Source organism: Ptychodera flava, chromosome 16 (assembly GCF_041260155.1).
Source record: "Ptychodera flava strain L36383 chromosome 16, AS_Pfla_20210202, whole genome shotgun sequence".
Lineage (NCBI taxonomy): Eukaryota > Metazoa > Hemichordata > Enteropneusta > Ptychoderidae > Ptychodera > Ptychodera flava.
In genome coordinates this window covers 13,086,304-13,109,170 of record NC_091943.1, presented here as the reverse complement: position 1 = coordinate 13,109,170, position 22,867 = coordinate 13,086,304, and the positions used below count along the sequence as shown (strand labels likewise).

At 39.1% G+C, this 22,867-nt stretch overlaps 1 protein-coding gene across 3 annotated transcripts in view; it reads right to left on the bottom strand.

Moving 5' to 3' along the window:
- Nucleotides 1–554: 554 nt before the first annotated feature.
- Nucleotides 555–22,867, bottom strand: part of LOC139114043 (xenotropic and polytropic retrovirus receptor 1 homolog) — a 36,458-nt gene continuing 14,145 nt past the window's right edge. Inside the window, exons 6-15 of one of the 3 annotated variants that reach the window (XR_011547788.1) lie at nucleotides 14,632–14,712; nucleotides 11,253–11,331; nucleotides 10,558–10,745; nucleotides 9,701–9,880; nucleotides 8,932–9,079; nucleotides 7,832–8,026; nucleotides 6,982–7,151; nucleotides 6,718–6,851; nucleotides 4,846–5,975; nucleotides 555–4,106 (exon numbers count right to left, since the gene is read on the bottom strand). Coding sequence is in view for 2 of the 3 variants with exons in the window: in XM_070675519.1 (XP_070531620.1) it covers nucleotides 3,590–3,659; nucleotides 5,787–5,975; nucleotides 6,718–6,851; nucleotides 6,982–7,151; nucleotides 7,832–8,026; nucleotides 8,932–9,079; nucleotides 9,701–9,880; nucleotides 10,558–10,745; nucleotides 11,253–11,331; nucleotides 14,632–14,712 (1,434 nt within the window). In the remaining variant the exon portion in view is untranslated. The remainder of the gene's footprint in view (nucleotides 4,107–4,845; nucleotides 5,976–6,717; nucleotides 6,852–6,981; nucleotides 7,152–7,831; nucleotides 8,027–8,931; nucleotides 9,080–9,700; nucleotides 9,881–10,557; nucleotides 10,746–11,252; nucleotides 11,332–14,631; nucleotides 14,713–22,867) is intronic. The other 2 variants (XM_070675519.1, XM_070675520.1) reach the window with 2 other exon arrangements.

The window sequence follows — 22,867 nt, the reverse complement described above, 5'->3', positions numbered from 1 at the left end:
TCAGTACTTCAGAACAACAAAACAATTCTGAAATCCTTACTCAGCCAATTTGTGTGCCTGAAATTCTAAAAAAGTTGAGAATGGCTACAATCAAATCCTTAGTTTTTCTATTTAGAGAGAACTTAGCTTGATAAAATGAATCTGGTTTTATACACTTATTATTGCCAAGGTAATGATAAATTAATCACTTACCCTCAATCATAGATGGCTAACATTTCATAAAAGACTGCCCTGTGAGCAGACTCCGAGACAAGACTGAAGATTAGCAGACCAGACCAGACAAGAATTTTGCATTAATTACAAGTTTACTAATTGAAATTAATGGCTATATGCCTAATGTTCCTTCACCAAATCAATTTTTTCATCATGAGAGTTCAAAATAGAATGCTGTTTATGTATCAGACATGCCAACTTCATAAGCCATGCTGATTTCATTGGTTTGACAAGAGAACATCAAATACAGTCTCACAGATAAAAAATAAAGTCCAAGATCAGTTTTATGGGATACTGAAGATAATCAGTAAATAATTATTGAGACAGAACACACAAGAAAATATGGTTTTGATTTTATTATCCATTGATTATACACAGTGAAGAATACTATTATTCTTGACAGGAGTGAATTTAAATTTCATATTAAAATATACCAACTATTTACACAGCTTGCCTTTCAAACAGGGCAGATTAGTTTCCAATTTGAGTTTAAAATCTCTATGTGCCATACTTCTTGTACCAGAAAACCATCAGTGAAAGCAAAAATGACGATGAAAAAAGTTCTAGTTCAGTTTTTTTTCTGTTGTGAATCCTCTCTGCTCTCTGGACAAGAAGTATACACTTCAGGGACTTGTTGACAAATCTTTCAATTCTCAATCACAGAGAAGTACAGCGTGGAAGACGGAATGTTCCACCACTTGAGGGCGCTCCTTGCACTCCCTTCTGCTCCAGTGAAGGAGGGCCTTCAAAAGACGGAACTTCCGATCTCCGCCACATGGAAGACCACCTTTGTACAGGTATGCCCCCAGTCGTTCATTTCCAACCATGTAGCTATATTGTGAATATTTACACTCCATGTAATCAACTCTGCTCTATGCAGACAGGAGTTCAATTGCATATCACATTTCATCACAACAGACAAGTAAAACGTGCTCTATCTTTTTAAAATATAACTTGCATAAAATATTATTTACCGAGCTAGAAATAATTGATAGAAATGGCAAGCTTTTAGGGAAATAACTCTCTCTTGCTTGGACTAAAAAAATATGGAACTTTAAAAGTACATGCAGTATTAAAACATATAATTGTACTTCCTACACATTCAGTAAAATATTGCTGCAATGATATACTCATTCACCCCCAATGGCCTGTAAACAGGTCCACATTCACTATTGACAATGATGGGTTTGGGACGAACCATTGTCGTGAAAGGGTGTGATGTTGTTCAGTAACTTTGGTGTTCTTTTATAAAATATTCCTTCAATGCCTAAAATGTCATCAACCTTACATCGTCTGGACATATCAATGTTACTGTTGATGGTTATCACAAGTCATGACGTGACCATGCAACACAAATAAATCCTGGTCTTTTTTTATTCACTTTTCCATGCACACCAAACAAACATTGGCAGCACTGACTTCCATGTACAGACTGCTTTGAGTGAGGGTAATAAACTTGTCAGCACTCCAATGTTTGTCGTAGTCATCTCTGCAGAGGTCACAAGACCAATTGAATATATATAATGTGATGTGTTGTGAAGAAAATATCGCCATACAGTGGCCATGTTCATATGTACAAAGGCAGCTTTTGAAGGTCTTTAGAAAAATAATACCTGATATGAAAACGATAAGTTTTGGCAGAAAATATCTTGTCGATATGCCATCATGTTCATATACAAAGGTATTCTTTGAAGGTGCATCATTTCACGGATGAACCGAATATGTTCAGTGTTTTAAGAAACCCACACAAGAAGCGACCTTGGCCTAAGTTGTCACGTGTACCTTGTTAATGAGCTCTTCTTCAAGGTATGCTCATAGAATTTGTTAAGCCTACTGACTTGAATTATATTTACCTTTCCACCCCAATTTCAAAGTCTATTGTTCCACTTTCCCTTGGAAATAATGGTAGACTAGTGGACCGCAGCACTGCTGTGATAAACCTTGGGTTAATATCAAAATCTACCGACTGCAACAACAGTGACAGGTTAAAATACCAACATTGTTTTAAAAAAGTTTTTATGTTAGAACTTTAACATAAATACTTCCCAAGCATTGTCATTTCAACATCTTGAAAAAAATTTGAGCATGTTCTTGGTTATTTACATGGTGTGCATCACAAACAAAATTCTCATAGGGCAGTCAGATTTCCATGGAAAACAGGAAATGGTTCTCAGTAAAACATCAGCTGCTGACATTTGTCTCTGTTCAAGAGATTGCAGCGGTGGTATTTACAAAAAATACTTAGTATCCCTGGATAAAAATTTTTTAGCCCTGAGAATTAAAGGTTTTTAAATTTTCTAATCTGTGCTGCATTTTATTTGTGATTTCTCAGCACTTCAAAAATTTCTCTGGTTAGGGAAATCTAGAAAAAACATTACAAAATGTACTGAAGACAGTACTTTGAACACTGTACTAAAAATTGACGATACAGAATGTTAGCTTGTGCTTCTCCTAAACCTTGGAAAACATTACATTAGCACGATCTTGACACATTTGACTGATGAATACCTATGCAATTTTTTGAGTTTTTTCACTCATGTGTGTTCTCTTATTGCAGTATTTGGTCCTTGTCTGTACATCTTTATTAGTGTGCGTATGACAACAGAAATTACGCCAGCTTGCTGTTCAAATGGTAAGGACATGTTCAGTGTGTCTCTTTGAAACAGTGGTAACAAAATATGCCATGGCTATTTCAATGATATCGAATGGAAACCACCAAAACCACACCACTGACTGTGTTTTGGAAAACTCAACGCACAGGTAGCTGTGAAGGAGTGTTTTTTCACAGCACCTGGCCAGTCGTCGCACAGTTGAAAATAATTGACAATTGTAATAATTTCAAGGCAAACTTTCAGTAATTGCAGTACATGTATCTGCAAGCTGCAGTAAATTCTGTCACATTTGAAAAAAGCTAAAAATGATAATCTCTCTTGGCATCTTGCAATTGAACTGAAAATAAAAGATGTTGATCTACTCTAAGATATATTGTGTAACCAAAGTTTCAGTCTTCTTCAGGTGCAAATAAATGACAAGGGTGTATATCTTCTGCATTTTGCAGGTAAACAAAAATACTTTTTTGCTTTTAGTTCAGCCCTATATTTATTACAAATATCACTGTAAATGACAAAGCGTCAGATGCTGGACATGTATGCCATGCAAAGTGCACTAGACATTGAGTCTCCCTACAAGCCATAGACGTTCGTGCAAGTCTCATGTGCCACGCTGACCACATACTGTCCGGACAGCAATACTTCTTGGTGTTCACTCAAAGAAGAGTGATCAAGCACAGTTGCCGCAGAATGAAAACACTCTATCCGTTATTTCCACCGCCAAAACAAAAGTTATCACTTTCATCTTTGACTCGGTTACCATGGTGCTACATCTGTTCATCCTCATCTTCGTCGTCCTCCCATATACATGAAGATGGTTCGGGGTCCGGGCCAAGTCTGCAAGAGAGGAGATAACATCCATGAATAAAAGGGTGTGACAAAATGAATATTACATCATGTGCTTGGCAAACTAAGCCATAACCCCTTATGCATGAAGAATCTTACATTTAGAGATATGACTCCAATCAGTATGACTTTGTAAGACTGTTTCTGTCTATGGTACTTTTGCATATGTTAACAGAGAAATTAGAATTGACCCTAGCATGACTTCACATCCTGTCATGACTCCAGCTGTTTGATTTTACTCCCTGTACCAGCTTACACCACTCACTGATTTCTGTACTGACATAACACTGTCACTTATCAAGGTTCTCCACAGGGGGTTTTGAGGAGTGGGCCACCCCTCTGTTTTTTGGAGCATTCTATTCACATGTTAATAACAATACAAAAGAATGAATTTTCACGCAAAAGAATATGCAAACTGTTGTGTAAATTATCATATACCTACATTCACGTGCCTGTGTAAAGCTATGGTAGAAAGTGCCCTCAGATCCGTGCATTTTTTTTTACGTATCATGCCCAGCCCGGTGCCCAAATATGGGCAACCGCGTGCATTTCTGAACTATCTCGATTCTGGTTACTACGCGCGTTGCTATCCGCAAACGTTCCATTCGTACACAAAGCCAGCGCGAGATTGGAAAACGTCTCCTCGCTCAGATCGTTGTTGCGCGTGGTGACAGTGGAGCCGCGCCGGTGACATCGCTTTTATTTCTAAATTCTAGTGAAATCCTATGTATACTAAATGCGTGCCTGTTCAGGATAAATTACAAGAAACTGACATCACACTTTTGTCCATATTACACCTCGATTTCAGCCTTGATCCCTGTTGGTCACGTACAGTACAGATGTTGCTTTGCGCGTTCTAGAATTCTGCAGGTAAACAAATGACGTCATTATGTATGTCAATCCGCGACGGGAAGCGGCCATCGTATTTATGAAAAACTGACACAAATGGCGATGAATTTTTGATATCGCACACATTTTTATCTCCTAAACAATGTTGAATATTATGTAAACTACATATTTATCATTCCATAAGGTATATGATAAAACCTTTACGGCCCTGATACGGCTTTTTGCGCCCTTGGTCGTACGGCGTACGGGCCCTCGCACGCTTGGGCCCTTCCGCCATACGACCTCGGGCCACAAAAGCCGTATCAGGGCCGTAAAGATTATTGGCAACCACTTTGTTTTTCAAAGCTGTGGAGAACGCTGCCTATCCTCAAGGAAAAATGTGTATTTTCTCACTAAAAATATTGAAGTTTGAGTACTTCAAAGAAGCATCATGAAAATGGATAATAGATAAAATACTCAAGATCAAGTAAAAGAATGGTGTGGATACTAATACACAAGCATGCCTGTATGTCCGTGTATGTGTCTGCATGTGTCTGTTTGAGATGAGATAACACATCTCAGAGTACAATCTGCAGAACATGCAAATTGTACTATTCAATTCTTGGAAAGTCTCAAGATGTCTACACCATGGGTAGAACAAGACCAAATATATACACTGCAGAAACATACTGCCCTGGGTAAACAAAGACTGAAAGATTCAGACATGTGCAGGCACTCTGGCTCTATGCAACCTCTAACCCTAAAGTACAACTGAAGGTGCAGTGTTTGAAATCTGTTCTCTGACAACATCTTGCTCGAACCAATCACATTGCAGCATCTATTTTATCGACAGTTCATAAGACCACACAGCTTATGAAGAGTGTGATCAAGATTAGCATATTCATAAAGGTAGCCTGCCTGCTGCTGCCCCATAACCTGTCGCATGTGTGTACACAAATAACTGGTGGAATCCCTGTTTTCACTGGAGTCATCAACCTGCTGAGATCATCTACTAGCTCTTCCTCTGCCAGGCAAAACGTGGTCTCTTATTACGGTGTAGGTGATTTGCACCGCCAAATAAACGATCTTGATTGTGATGCTTGATCTCTTGTGAAGGGACCGTGTCTAAGGTCAACACTGAAAACTTGAACAAATGCTTGATTATTCCCTCTGATCTTTCAATTCTCTTCTTGTGACATCATCAATATGCAAAATAATCATGTGACATGGCAATTCAAGAGTAAAGATTTTAGCTTTCCTTACCTAGCCAGTAGAAAAACAATGTCTTACCTGAACGTTACGTAATTTCTCCTGTCTGACTTTCTATTGATGACGCCATCATCATCATCCATCATGGCTTCCAGCTGTGCTACGTCATCCTCGCTGAGCGGAGCCACCGAAATATCACGTACCGCACGAAACTGACCACAGTTATTAAGATGTTCATTTTCAAGACGGAAAAAATTCCAGATGAACCTCCTAGGAAAAAGAAACACATAGGTGGGTGGATTAATCCAAATCCCTTTATTGGACTGGTATTTGGTTTGAGCCAATGATTTGCCGTGGTGCATTTGGACCTTTACATTGAGAAAAGGGGGATTGAAAGTAAACAGTTGAATAAATTCTGAAGCTTTCTTGATTGGTATGTCCTAAGATGTGAGGTCCAGAACTGATAAGGCTTGTAAACCCTCAAACGTTGTATTTACCTCATGAGTGTGATGTGATCTTTGGTCCATGCAATATTTAGCTGCTAGGGATCAGGTCAACATTAGATTATTCACCTAATGCCCCACAACCTAATGGCTGGGACTGATATCAATATATTGACTTGACATTTCACTTTCAAGTGTGGCTGAGGTGCAGGCATGTTGACCAAAACAGATGTTTACAGGTGCAACAGAGCATTCTGAAGTCAATACATTGAATCAAGGGCAACAATGGTTTTAAAATATTCACTTGAGGTACATAATCTGAAATACTGACCATGCACTTTCAAAAAGGTCAACACACTGACTTATCGACCCTGCACTAAAGTTCAACATACTGACTGACAATCTAAACTATAGTGATTGTCCACTGGATTGAACACACACATTTGGGAAGAAATGTCTGTTCATTACATTACAGTGTTTGACCATAGACAATATCTATGAGTGTGTCACTGTCACAGTTTTGTCACATGGTCAACAAAGTAAGGTGAGATTGAGGCTGAATTACTCACCTGAATACTTCCAGCGGTGCCAATATAGTGACCAGAATGTCACTATCAAAGTAACCTAACTCCCCCACTGATACTGTCAGAGTCCATGCAAAGCGGAGAATAAAATCTTCCAGTACTGCTGCATAGTAATAGGCCTGACAAAATGAAGAAAGGCAGTATATTAGATCAGACACATCATATATTGCACAATTCGTTACTATACTAGCGGTCACAGAGGAATGTAGACATCAATCATACGTCAGCGTGCAGCTGGCCAGTCCTCACCTTGTATGGGTATACTATCTCCTCTCTGAGGAATCTGTTTTCACCGGCATTCTTGTCCAGCAATCCCCAATCCATTTTGATGTCCCAGGTCAGGGCATAACATGAACTGATAACGGCACTTATGATCCACAGGTAGAAATATGGATTGTACTTGGCATGGTTGTAGTTGCCTGATAAAAATAATGAATGGGATGGAAAGAGAGACACTCTCAGAATAAGATGAATGTACGAAGTCTGCGGAAAGTTGAGGAATAAGGTGTTTAGGATAAACACATCTCCCACAATGTAATGAGCACTGTGGGAAATCTACTGTTCATCATGCAAGGTGCACAATATTTCTCTGGCAATAAGGGTGTGTACAATCATTGGTGGTAACTTTGAAGGAATTTTTTTTTAGATGGGCAATGAGAATGGTACGGGACGGAATCTAGAAGTTGTTTTACTTCTTTGGATTGCAATATTATACATCATATATCACACTTTATAGTTTCCAAAGTAAAGTTTCTAACATGTCCAGTTGATATTTCCTGATAACATACTGAGATAATATACTCTTTTAGTTCACAGTGATCTCATCATTGTCACTATCATCACCAATGCAATGATAATGATCATGGTCATCTCGTAATCATCATCATCACCATCATCATCAAACCATAACTTATGACCTTTATTATGACAATACCCAAACATATATCGCATCACTCAGGATAACTGTTACATGTGCTTATCTTGTCAGACATGCAAGATTCTAAATTATACAGTTCTGATAACCTATAAAATCAAACGAGAAATAAATTCAGGTAAATCTTCACACCAATGACCATCTTCCCACCCTCTTTCAACGTACCTTTATACACAGCCGCCAGAGATGAGAAAAGCACCACAAAGAATGTGGTGGAATATTTGCCGGCGTTGACTAAATGTGGGAATGCTTGCTTGGAGTCTCGATAACGTCGCAGACACTGTGCAAAACGCCACCAGGCTGGCAGGGATGCAACTACTGACCGTATACCATACGAATAGCTGTAACACTCAACATTATCTGAAGGAAGAGGAGTATAATAGCTCTGTTATCATGAATGCATTGGGCAGCAATTTTAGCTCAACGTTACGGTAGTTCAAGCCTTGAAAATGAAAGGCTTAAACTTTTGCTAGAACTTTTCTCAAGCAAAATTTCAACCATTCATAATCAGGAATACAAATTGGGGGTCACCATACAAATTTTGGTACTAGGGATACAATTCTCCCAATATTTACTGATATTTGACATTTAAAATGGCCACTACCCATGTGTTACCTCTAATGGGGAATTGAAATTCCTGATTTTCACAAAACTAAGCCGGCGAATTTTACTTATTCCAAGAGCTTCATAATAAGCTCCACCTGGAGGAAGACCAACAATTGTAAAAGTTTGAAAGTCTGAAAATCTGCCTCGAGATGCATTCTACTCTAGAGAAACTTGTTCCTGTATAGCACTGTTTATGTATGTTTGTTTATCTGCCCTATCATATGCGTATCTCGGTAATGAGACTTTAACCTGTTCGCCCCAATTCCTGTAAACAGGTCTAGATTCACCATTGGTAACAATGGGTATGGGCAAAACCATGTCAGTGAAAGGGTTAAACGGAACCTGTAATAGGATTCACTTTTGTCTATGATACATTACATACATAAATAAATCAATCGATAAATATATAAACATTGAATGATATATTAATTAAGAAATAATTATCAATTAATCAGTTAATATCACTGATCTGCTGTACCACTGGATTTATTAATTTCCTCGAAGTGGCACAAATAAGGTGGTCCCACACTTCAGACCATTGCCTTCGCTCAATCCTGTAATCCATGATGTCTTGATTTGCGACAAATGAAAAGACTTGACCAAATAGAACACAGACAGAATATTAGTATGGATGAGTCCGGTTCAACTGTGATACTCACTGGTGCTTTTCAGCCAGTCCACTGTGAAGGCGTAGAAGCAGACTGAATACTGTAAATCTAGGAGGACAGTGACTAAACTGTTGAGTTGATCGGCCAGCCAGAAATCAGCAAAGCCCACTGGGAAAAATGGTGCTAAGAAGATACGACCCTGAAAACAAAACAAAAAATTAAAACATGATTACATTGTGAAGTCTTAGCTAATGTACACTTTGACAAAGTGGTATATTTGCATTGAATTGGCTTGCACTTATTGTCTTTGTTTTTTAAGTCTGCCAATTGCATCTTTTGACATGAACAAATTTCTGAATAGATCATTGTGAAATTCTTCACTGCATGCTTTATACGAGAAGCCCTTTGCAAAAGGTCTTCATGAAAAACTAAATGTTTCGTGTCAAAAAATTTTCTTTTCACTTTCAACTTTCTTCATTGTCCTATTATGATGTAAAACCTGCAAATACAGATAAATACTGTAACTGACTATTAATTCAAATTTAATGATAAATAACAGTAGATGAAGTGTGGTGGATGAAGTGGCCTGATTTTTAAGCTCTTTGTTTTGCCCACTGATTGGTTCATGACAGTCACATGACAGTGGTGTATCATGGGGTAGTAATACTCACTAAAACTCTGAGTAGCCAGAACCTGGCTGTATGACAGACATCTGGTGTGTCCAGATATGAACCTCTGTGCTTTACCCTGTAATTGGTTCAAACACTCTCATATGACCGTCACATGACAGTGGTGCAGCGTGGGTAGTACAAATACTTACCAAAACCCTGAGTAGCCAGAACCTGGCTCTGTGATAAAGAGTCCTGGTAGGGTTGATGAGAAACACCACCATCAATCCTACCAGGGCTAGTGGGTTTGAGAAGGCTGGAATGTGTATCATGTAACTGAAGAGATACGCCAAGGCACTGACTGCCCACAGTACTCCAAAGAATGTAGCCACCTACAACAAATACAGAGGGAGACCATGTTCTGATTAATGAACCCTCTCCCAGCCTATATTACAATGACACTCATCCTAGATTGTCAGTGCTGTATTTCGTATTTCCAATGTTGGGAATAACTAAAGTCACCAACAGTGATCTATCTTGTACTTCCAACATACAGGCACTTATGCAAATATTCTCAACAGTTTTTCATGAACAGGAGGCATGTAAGGTTTGTACACTTCTTGCTTATTTGAAAATACATAAAAAGTGCTATATATACCAGAGTGGCCATAACAAACCTTATGTTGAACACCTATTTATAAGAGCAATGGCACTGAGATCAATAAATATCCTTTTTTTTCACAACTTCTCAAGATAAAAACATGTAAGACTTTCAAGAGCTAAATGTCAATGTTATAATGCTCTTAATTTTCCTTCATTGAGAAATCATGACTAGCTATTTCAGGCTTTATGATAAAACAACAATATGTAAGCACCTTACAGCTTTTCATGGCATTCTATTACGATATTGGACCATCTACCGATGTGAGAGGAAATAGGAGTTAGAGTTTTCCTGACCAGCCTCTCTATCCCTGGATCTCACAAAAGTTTGGAACAATTCTAGTCTTTTCCTTGGCAAAGTTTGGACCTCTACAAATAGAAACGGGGGTAACAGGGCTGTGTCACTTACCTCCAACAACTGTTCATAGTTGAGGTGATTCCTCGGATCGAGTTCAAATATAAGTACATGATTTACACCCGCTTTCCTCCAGCCGTACGTGTTAATGCCCAATAAAAACACGGCGAATATCACCAGAAACATCCCTCGATACATTCGAACTGCGGGCCTCCAATCACTCTCATGCACTGTAAATATTCCTGAACAAAAAAGTTGGACACAAGCAAGAGATAATACCAGATAACGTCTTGTTTGAGATTTTCACAAAACAGCCACACAAGTCACATTACCATTTAAGTATTTGTTGTGGCATGTTCCAATTTGGAAGTGCTGATTGTCTCATCCCCACATGATCCATACTGTCAACAATAAATGAAATTAGGAACATTACAACACACAACATATCTGCTTACGCAAAGCAATGCCTAATTCTATACAATTTGAGTTTAAGCAGTAACTTTCAAAATTATTTGATAATCTTTTTTTCAAGGGATCCAATGAATTTATAAGAAAAATGCTATATTTCTGTTATCTCCATTTTAAAACCAGTGTCCTCAACATCAAGTAAAGACATGTCGAACTGACTATCAGCAGAGCAATACTGCAATTTCATGATATGAATGCAACCAAATACGGGCACATATTCAGAGAGCCAACTTATATTTGCTATTTTTCAACGTGTCCAAAGTTTACATTGAGAAACATACCTGCTAAGATCACTGCAGCTATTAACATTATAAATATCCCTGAGAAAAACCCAACTCTAAAAGTGGTCCATGGATTATGCTGAAATGAAAAGAATACATTTTGTGTTTTAGTTTTCTCTTTCCAGGAAGCGGAACTGAAGTGAGAACACTTGCGAGATGGTGTTCATTGCACTTCTTTACATTGGAAGCATTTAAAACATAGGGCCAAAGTCCCTGAAGCTACTATAGACATGGATACAAAATTAAGTATTTCCTGACAGTATGAAATTATCTCACTAAGGTCATCCTAGGGACTGTAAACCAAATATTAAAGCTGTCTGACCAGCGGTTTTGAAAAAACAAGCGACTCAACAGTTGACAGAGCTCTGCTGTGTTATGTAGAGAATAACCTTTTGTGACACATGTATTGATGAAGAAGGTGGATATCTTTGATAGCTCATTTCAGGATGGCCTGACCAAAAATGGGAAAAAAATTCCGTAAAAACACAGATTTGCATATTTCATCACACTTTAACAAATCTAAGTTGGGTTATCCCTAGGGACCTGTATACCAAATAACAAAGCTGTCTGACCAGTGGTTATGAAGAAGAAGATTTTTTACCAAAACGCCTTTTTTGGTGCTAATTTACATATTTTCAACAATATCAAAACTTAATTAAAAGAGTTTCTCAAAATCATATAATTATCCACACAACAAATATCAAATCAGTAAGAACTGCAACTCTCAAGATATTTGAGTGGACGGACGCCTCACAAACGGACACACATACATACATACATGATAGTGCCCGCCGGACAGATACCCATCCCAATAGCTTCTATAGACTATATTAGTCTATAGTACATGTAGCTAATAAACGAGAGTTAATTACATCTAATTTAAGTAAATAAGACTTGCTTAAAGCAAGATTTTCATCATAAAAAACAGCATATCTGTCAGGTTATAAAGAATCTTAAGCTGGTTATCTTTTTATCAGTATTTTCATCCTATTAACCAAGCACATTTTAACTTTCAAATTAACATTGTAAGTAAGTTCTGTTGAATAAGTTGAGACTGTATGTACTCAGAGAAAGCACACTGAAGAGACAAATGTTTGAAACTTAAGAAGTTCAAGGTCATCAAAAGCATCATGTAACACTTTCATTGCACTGTTTACACAGATTGCATAATTGCTATAAATAGCACATGAGGAATCTTACAGCCAGCTTTACCATAAAAACCCTATCACTTTGACCACTCTTTTAATTGACCACTCTATTTTTTTCCCTCAAAAAGTAATTTTATTTTATCCTTACAAAGTTAATCATAAATGGAAATTAGAACTTTCTCTATCTCTAACTAATTTGACCACCCTATCATGACAAACTGTTTTGAGCAATTTCTTTTAGATAACATACAGGGCACAATAAATGACGGTTCAGAATATGTCAAAGTTGGGATTCAGGAAAGTTGCCTTTACATGTTTTAATCCTCCAAGATGGTAAGCATTTCACTATGAACTGTCAAAAAAGTTGAACTTTCTGATAATTCTAAACTAAAATTATTTTGGCTTTGATGATTTCCTAATTAATTCAATTAGGCCAAAATAAAAAATATGTGCTGTTCCGATTACCCGACCTACCCCAATTTTATCCTCCGACCCTAGACTTTTTTGAGCTTCATAAACCAGGAAGTAAGCATAACTATATGAAAAAACATGAAACGCATGAAATCACGCGATTTTATTTTATTTTAATAGTTTGATATTCAATTTGAGTGTGTTTCATGAGGAAATTATTTACTGATAGTATGTTTGAACGCGTACAAAATGCACATTGAGGAATTAAAAAAAAAATTGAAAAAAAAAAAAATCCCTACCTACATACCCTATTTTGAAAACCATGTAATCGGAACAGCACATATTTTTTTATTTGGCCTTATATAAAATCATATTAATTATTTTTTTCTGGTGAATTGATAGGGTTTATACAGTACAAGAATTACATACACTGTAAGTCAAATTTTGATCAAAAATGACAAAAAAATTCCTTAAAAAATACAGATTTGCATATTTCATTACAATTTGAACAAATCTAAGTTGGGTTATCCCTAGGACGTGTATACCAAATAACAAAGCTGTCTGACCAGCGGTTATGAAGAAGAAGATTTTTTACCAAAAACACCTTTTTTGGCATTAATTTGCCTATTTTCAACAATATCAAAAATAAAAAAAAAACAGTTTCTCAAAATCATATTTTCCATCTACAAAACAAATATCAAATCAGAAAGTACTGCGGTTCTCAAGATATTTGAGTGGACGGACGCCTCACAAACGGACATACATACATACATACATACATACATACATACATACATACATACATACAGACTGACGTCGGACGCCGGACGGATACCCATCCCAATAGCTTCTATAGACTAGTCTATAGTAGCTAAAAACAGTTGCCAAAGATTTTCAAGTTGACATACACCAGGGACTTTTGAAGGCACATAGTCAGGAACATCTCATAGGAACAATCTGGCACACTGGGCTGTCAGAAACATCAACAGTCTATACCAATCTGATTAAAATCAAATGTAGCGATGGGTCGGCCTCTTACGCTTTCGTATTGCGTTTTTTTTCCGCGGTCCCCATCTCACTACTGAGGAGCGCAAGAAAAAAGACTGCAATGTTAAACATAAAAGATCGACCCATCGCTACATCAGATTTTAATTAGATTGCCGTCTACACCAGTACTGGTTGATCTCACCAAAAAAGGTGGCGCCCTCTTGAGGCAAATGGAGGTATAATATTTGGTCGCCTGCCACAAATCAGTTGAGTAGACAAGTCAAGATAATCGAGGATTGATAGGCCTGATGTCAATCACAGAGATATCTTACAGCCAAACAAAAGATTTAGCAGATAGCGTTGAGACTTAAGATAGTCGTAACAATTCATATAAAAAATAATAGACATATTACACTCCTGCGATATCTCTTGTTCACCTGAGATCACTACATGAATATAAAGACTCTTGGTCCTACAAATCAGGATAGTGTAGAAAGACCCACTCTGTATCGTCTACTTCAGTCATTTTTTTGACTTTAATACCCCACAATTAAGTCTGCTTGTTATGAAGGGATAAGAGCAGTTATTAATTAAGGCAAAATATGCTATTACAATGAAGTTTGCTGTCCTTGAAAGTAATAATTCAATTTTCCAAAATCAAGTTGTCATGGAGATAGCATGCAGCCATGTCAAATTTCAAACCACTGTACATTCATGTTTGTGTTTCTCTAGTCCAAAAATTTGGGCGGTATCAATTATTTTTTCACTCTATGGTTTCAAGCTTCCATGTGGATGGTTTTAGCAAACTGGTTTCAACGATTTGACAATCTTACCCTTGCACCCAGCGGTGGTACTCGTAGCTTTCGCATGGCCTTCTGTCTGTTTCCACCTTCAAGATCACATATGTACAATTGCTGGGAATGGAGAACAAAATGAAATTTAAATTACTCTGTACAGAGAGATGACAGATATTAAAGAGCCTGATGACTGTGGCAGTATGGTACTGTCATTGGAATAATAATCACATAAAACAAACTTCAAGAGGACATCTACAATATTTTTCTATAAATTGGCATAGTATTTACTTGATGTCAAAACCAATATCAAAGATTTATTTTTAAATTAAAATGATCACAAAAAATTAAAATGGACATGACATTTGTAAAAGAGAGAAAAGATTGAAAACTGCAAAAATTTTGACAACAAGATGGCAAAATATTAAAATAATTTTATCTAATTATTGAAAAATACTTCCTCAGCTTCTGACCATTAATGTTTATTTATGGGTGCAGGCAAGAGGAAAGCCAAAATTAACGGGCTCGGCAAGCCTTGCCCATTAATTGTTGGCTTCCCCTCACCCTTGCCCATAAATAAACGTTAATGGTCAGTGCGTTGTTCGTTATTTCTATAATCCTCATATTATGTGTCATGACTGCTTACTTCAAACGCCTTGTAATATAAATATTTCAACCTAACCCTTTTACAATCAACAATCCACACAAACACAGGATAATGGGAATGTTTATAAGCCTATGATACTTCACTGATAATATCAAAACAATGGGACTATTAATTTCTGAGTTCTGAAAAGTTACTGGGTCAGGGATGATGGAGACCTCAGAGGTCATAAGTCAACAGAGGTCATTGCAGGTCATTGGTCATCAGTCCTGGACACCAGCTATCACTGTCTGGCATAAACTTGGCACGCATGTGTAAAAGTACACATTGTCAATGTACTAGTATGATTGAGCACATTTGACTGCTATCTTCCAAAGTTGAATATGGCATATGAAAGTGTGCTGGTGATATTCTCATAATATGGTACTTGAAAAATTATAACAAAGGATATGCTAATTTGTCTCCATAATTAATGAATGATGACCATTTGTCTACAAATTTCATCCAAGAACCGATAGAGTACCCCATCCTAAAGGTCTGAGTCTGGGCAAATCTGATTAGGCATGATGCAATGGTAATAATTACTTTTCAAAAGTATTCTCACGTCCTAAACTATGCAATGGTGTATGATATCCTGTCTTTTTGGCTGTCGCTTTTTTTAGATACAAAAGCTGCAATCTCAGTAGTGTTTCATTTTGTAAAGACAGAACCATTGCTGTCACTGGCAGTACACACAGGGACAGCTTTTGCAACGTGTACTGGCAAAACATTTCATAGGTGAAGCGCAATTCTCATCTAGACATGCTTAACAGTTCACTATATCTGGGTTCCATAATGGCCACATCAAACCCTTGATATCGATACAATTGGTATGAAACTATATGCCGGTATTTATTTTGTGTCTGGGTCTGATGCCTACTGTCAGATGAAAGAATAGAAAATTCCACTGTTGCATTGGCCGATGTGACAGTGAAGAATACCCCTTAATCTAATCATTATTATCTTATCTGTAGGTAGCCGGATTATCTCTTAGTGATCCACTTTAGCAATGATAAGTTGTCAGTTTGTTTAAGACAGTGTTGGTATCATAAAATGGGATATAATTAACTTGAAATAAAAGACAAACTACTTCAGGGAATACACTGTGGGGACTGGGAACTCAAAATATACACACAGTCCAAAATTAGTTTTTTTCCAAACTATGGTGTTATGCCCATGGTTGTTAATGGTCCTTTGGACTGAGTATGGGGAAGCCTTGTTATTCACTATATACACGTATGTCCAGTCAGTCTTGTGTATTATGGACAGCATTTTCTCTAGCTTTCTGAAATCATATCTGAGCAAAGAAAAAACTTCACTGATTTCAGTACTTCTGTCTGGCTTGTTCTCATGCTTTATAGTTGTCACAGTGCCAATGCTCATACCGTAATACCTGTAAGTTACTGCTAAGAATTAAACAGCAAATGAAAAATAAATCCAATAGACTGTCATAATGGGATTCGTTGTACCTTGACTGGGTAAATGCTCACCCCTGGGGTTAGTTTCCATGGTAATGAGACAGTAAGTCTCGTTTGATTTTGATTTATCGTGTCACTGGCAATACATATAACCTACTACAAATACTGCATAAAATTGACAGCTGAGAGCACCTTGCAGATCGCCTGATGATCAGAATGTCCTGTACAGTGAGAACAAAGAGGTTGATGACCAAGGAAGATAGATGACTTATGTGTGTGCTTCGCTTTGACCTCATGGGTTTCAAATCCAAAATTGGATGGTGACCAAAAATTATCATTTTTGAGGGCTTTTGTCCAATTTTGTTGTATACTTTCGTCATTTGCATAAAACAGTTACTCTAAAGGGACCATAACATTGATGAGGGAGGCGGATATTTTTTTTGTTGTTTTTTGTTGTTTTTTTTTTAGGGGGGTCTTTTCACTATTTTATTTACAGTACATTGTTGCTTTAAATATGTGCTGAGCACAATGGCCAAAAAATGCAATATTTTGCCACATTTGGGAAATTTGCTACATAAATAATGAAGACAAGAATCTAATTGATTTAAAGCAAGCTCATCTCAAATACATAAAACTCGCACTGATCCAGGAGCAGATACTGAGGTCAATGACTCTACACTGAGCGGGAAAAGTACAAGTCTTAACTACGTTCGCACGCTCACACTACCTACACACAAATACCCATATTAATGGTAGGTTGCCAGACGCCGTCACCGAGTGCCAGCCGGTCTCCTTTATTCCACAAAAACAAAAACTGTGTCGAGCATTACAGACAGAAAAGTACTTTCTGGGGAAAAAATACATAACAGTACAACGCCCCTTTCCAGCGCACAAGACCGCCCAGGAAAAACCAGACAAAAAACAAACGTATATTTGAAAAAATCCTGGAAACCTGTACCCGACGCTATGTCAAATGCGCTTAGGGGAGGATTCGGGTGTCATCCTTACTTGTCGACATTAAATGCAAACTCAAAAAATTTTTAAAATTTCATAACTCTGCATCATCAAAAACACCTAATTTTGAAAGTGGCTGCACAAGCAGTGAGTGCTGGCCTAGAATGGTCAACCTAAACACCTGGCTTACGTTAAATACCCCTAAACATGTGACCAACAGACGCCTTAGCTCTGATTGGCTGTCACTACGACGTTCAGACAAGCATTTCCCGCTATACAACGAACCGCGGGAAATTTTATGTCTTAACTACGTTCGCACGCTCACACACTACCTACACACAAATACCCATATTAATGGTAGGTTGCCAGACGCCGTCACGTAGAAAAACTAAAGAACGGGAAGGGAACGGCCCCCATAAAAAATGCTACAAGCCTAACTTCTTGGTCACCTGAAGCCGATGAGCAAGAGAATCAACAACGTAACCATCTTTGGCCGTGTCGGACTTCCAACGACCATGACGCCTTCCAGCATCTATCACCAACGTCAGCATTGGCCGCCGCTGTGGCACCCCCTGCCCTCAATGAATGCAAACCCAGGCGCCGGTCAAGACCGCAAACTTCCTGCAAACGACCAACAATGGTTTCCCGAGCCCGTGTATAGCTCAGTTTTTTGTTTTGCCGAATTAACCCCCTACCAGACTTGCAATGAACAATGGGCTTAAAAAGAAAATCAGTACTTAAAAAATCAATTGCAGCAGCAGACGCATACCTTTGTAACATAGCGTGAGGGCAAGCAACGGAAGAAATCTTAGCAATAACTACACACTATCACCCTGACGGTACTGGTCAGTTTTGCTATGCAAAATACACACACTTAAATGATCGAATTCGACTCTAACGTCGCAACAACGTAAATTGCTTGCTTCATCAAAACGCAAAAAACCAGAAAAACATAACAAAATCATACACAAATCACGTAAAACTAAAACGTCTGTACTGTTCTTATATTTCTCGCAAAGGGCACGGACTTCCGACACTGTGACTGGGTCCCTCCGGATCTCGTCGGTTTGACGGATACGCTTTGCAGTTTCCATTAAATTCACAATGAATGGATGTGTTGTAGGATCAGAATGACCTGCTACCGTATGAGCCCATTTGATACTGTACACGTGGCTGGAAATAACTGCAGCTGAAGCCTGAGTTTCCAACAGGTGTGTGACGAACAAAGCCACGTGGATGGGATTGGCCGGAAGAGCTCCCTCTCCACGAGAACAAATAAAATTCGTCCATTTCTGAAAATAGGCAAAATATTTTTTCACTGTTCTGTCGCTTCTCGACTGCAATAAATAATGGGGTAGTTTCCCTGCAAGTCTTCGCAAGTCTTCATTTTGAAGGCCGTCACTGTTGACCTTGTGGCTATCTGCAACCGTAGTGACGCCTTCCTTTAAGTTTGACCCTGCAATATAAATGAAAACATCCGAAAGTGAGGAATATTCATCGGATGTTTATCTAATATCAAAGGCCAACGCCCGTCATGACCCATCAAACCAAATATGCATTGCAAGCAAATTAAAAGCTAAAACTCTGCCATCGAAAATGCCATTATCGCCCCTGCCTTTGCTAATTATGCCAACTTTAGGCAACACTCGAACTTCCTTCACGAAAACTGCGAACTTACCGTTATTAGGGCATAACAAGGGCCAAAATGGAGCAGACGTCCAGCGAGGACATACGATCGTCCCCTCAGCCCTGTCAGATTCTAATTTTGTAAGTGTTCTGAGAATTAAGTCCGGTGGCGGGACCAACCAATTATTGTCCGAACCCCAGTTCTGCGAAAAAGCATCCACTGCTTCCGTACCCGGACACCAATACAGAGAATTAAATCTTGCACACTTGGCATTGTAATCAGTGGCAAATCTATCCACCGAGTAAGGACCCCACTCATTATCCAGGGCCTTGAACACACTTACCTGTACACCCAGTCATCAGGGTCTGTGCGCCTACTCAGACAATCGGCGTACCTATTGTGTTCCCTCGGTACCCACTCTGGCAGCATGTCTAACTGCAATGTTCGACAAAAATCATATATTTTCAGTGCCAGCTCCTGCAACTCTGACACGCAACTGCCTGCTCGCAGTATACGAACCACATTCTGGTTATCAGTGCACCATTGCACGCTTTGCCCTTTTAGGCAATTCTCGTTATTCCGCATAACGCGATACACAGCCTCAAGCTCTCGCCATGTAGAACTTTTCAGGCTTTCCACAGTCGACCACCGACCCATGGTTTCACTTTGCCCAACGTTCACAATATACCCACCGTAACCAACAGTTGATGCGTCACTAAATGCGCGCATAGCATGGTCGCTACTGCCAATCAGCGCCGTCCCGTTCATTTCACGTACATTCTTCAACCAGAATATCATCTCGTCTAAAACTAAACTATTGACGACAACAATAGAGTCCCAACCAGCTTTTTGCTCAAGGCAAGTATACATATAACGTGAACGGAGACGTACAAGCGGTCCTATTCCCCCTTGCATAGAGATGATATGACCAATGATAGCAGCAAGATCCCTTGCCCGAAAACACGTCTTACCTGAAGCAATAGCTTGGATAACGCCTTTCAGTTTCCCTTCTAGATTGCTAATTCGGTCGTTGGACACGAAAATCATTCCCTGGATCATATCTAATATGTGACCTAACCATCCCACTATGACCGGGGTTGCCATTGACACTTTTCTGGAGCTAGCAGGAAACCAAACTTCCCGACATCATCCCTTACCTGCGCACTTGCCTGGCAAGCGCCATCCATATCTGCATCGCCCCCAATGCCATCATCAATATACATAATTACCTTGATACCCTGTCTCCTCCACCAATTCACCATGGTACGGGTAACTTTGGTGAAGATATACGGCGCTGTGGAAATCCCAAACGGCAAAACTTTGAAAACAAAGTAACGTAGCACACCGTCAATTGACCAGGCAAAGCCGAGATACTGCCAATGTCCGCCAAAAATTTCAATATGATGATAAGCGGACTTTATATCAAAAGAAAAAAGGTGTGTACCATTTCCGAACATCTGTCGAGCAATATCTACGCCCTCTAACCGAAACTTGAACTTGTACAAAAACAAGTTTACGTGCCTGCAGTCAAGCACCAATCGTTTCTTACCTACCTTGTTCACTGCTACCGTCAAAGGATTCACAACACGAGGCACGCTGTCAACCTCTGCAACACAGCCCTTAGCTAATAACTTACCCAATTCTGCTTCGACGAAATCAGCGTGTCTCTTAGCAGACCTATTGTTGTCCAGAAATACTTTACCGGGAACATCCTTCAAAGGTAACTTGTACCCATTGCGAATAACATCCAATACATAAGAGTTGGCCCCAGCTGATTTCCAAAACGCTGAAGCTGTTTTCAGCCTTCCAACCGGACTTACCGTAACTTCAGACAGGGCAGCCTGTACGTCCTTATCATTGTGTGCCCCGGCAATAACGTCCGTACACTTTAACTCGTTAACTAAAACAGAAAGTTCGTTAACGAAATCTACATCAGAGTTGGTTACCGCGCTACCGAACGGTTCACCGTCATCTGCGAAATTCAAGGCGGCAATTGAAAACCCAGAAAAAAAGAAAAGTCACTACATGTATGACTAACCTCATTATGAGAAAAAGTGGTACTTATCTTATTGGCTTCCTGTACCAACGGGCACTCTGAGCGCCAATGGCCTGATTTCCCACATGCGAAACACGTCCCAGGTTTCCTATAACCGCCCTGATCAAGCGACGCCTTAGACGTCCCTCCGGCTCGGGTAGACGTTGATGCAGACTCCGAATACGGATTCCATCGGTTTCCGAGATAGAAACTTTTCTTGTTTCGACGCTTCCTGGATTCCTCCTTGTATTTCCTCTGCGCCCGAGCAACTGCCTTGTAGATCCTCTTTTCGTCATCGGAGTCCTCCGCAAGTTCGTGGGTTTCATATTCGTTAACCACTCGCCAACCCAAGTCTTCATTATCCGCCAAACGAATCAATTTCTGTCTATGACCCACCAGCTTCCTACCTTCCGCAATCTGAACTTTCGCCGCTTGTAGATTAGGATGATCACTTTTGATTTCGTCCAACTGACGAGCAGCTTCATCCATTTTGTCGGCAACTCTCTGGTTGTACTTAAATTGCTCCTCACAGTACTTCTTACGGAAGGACGGAGCCTCCGAATTCTTCATATCTCTGACCGCTGTTAACTGAGTGTCAGCTAGAAGTTTCTGATTAGCAGTTAGATCGTTCTTGAGCGAATCAAGCCGAGAAGTCATCAACTTCTCAAGATCACCCAAAAGTTGAGTGCTCTTTTGGGACACGGCTTCTGAAACTTGCTTTTGGATTAAGTCCTCAAAACCTGACAAATCGGATGCTGCCATGTCTAAAATTCCGTTAGCGAAGAAAAATGACGAGAATACTGAAAGTGGCTGCACAAGCAGTGAGTGCTGGCCTAGAATGGTCAACCTAAACACCTGGCTTACGTTAAATACCCCTAAACATGTGACCAACAGACGCCTTAGCTCTGATTGGCTGTCACTACGACGTTCAGACAAGCATTTCCCGCTATACAACGAACCGCGGGAAAATTTCAAATATTGGGGCTTCCAACATCTGTTCATTGTTATGTAACTTTGTATCGGCATGACCTCTATACTGCTGCTGGGCTATTCATTCAAAGTAAAGTCAAGTAAAGTAAAAGTAAGCCTTTATTGAAATCATATCCCAATTGTATGACATCTCAGTACTTGATGGAATTGATCACAGGAGCTTGCACCATTGCTTGGATAGTCCATCTAAGGCCGGGGTATCTTGTGTAAAGAATACAAGGTTTGACACGACAAATCGGCGAGAAGGCCAAAACCAACACAATAAAACATCTGACTTCACAACGTGACATCAAACGGTCGAAAATACCGCCAAAAGTTCAACTCTTTACTCTGGTAACTACAGTTGACTGATATATGCCAAATCTAGGCGAAAATTCTCTGTCAGGCAATTCTCTGCATTCATAATGTAATGTTAGTCTGCCATTGCACTGCATTGAGGATCATTCAAGTACAAAGGATTATGGGATGGTAAAAGTATTCATGTCAATGGTGGACTGACGAGGTAAAGACGAAGGCTGAACCTTGATAGCTGTGTAAAGAAGTGAAGGTTTGACACGACAAATCAGCAAGAAGTCCAAAAACCAACACAATAAAACATCTGTGCTAAA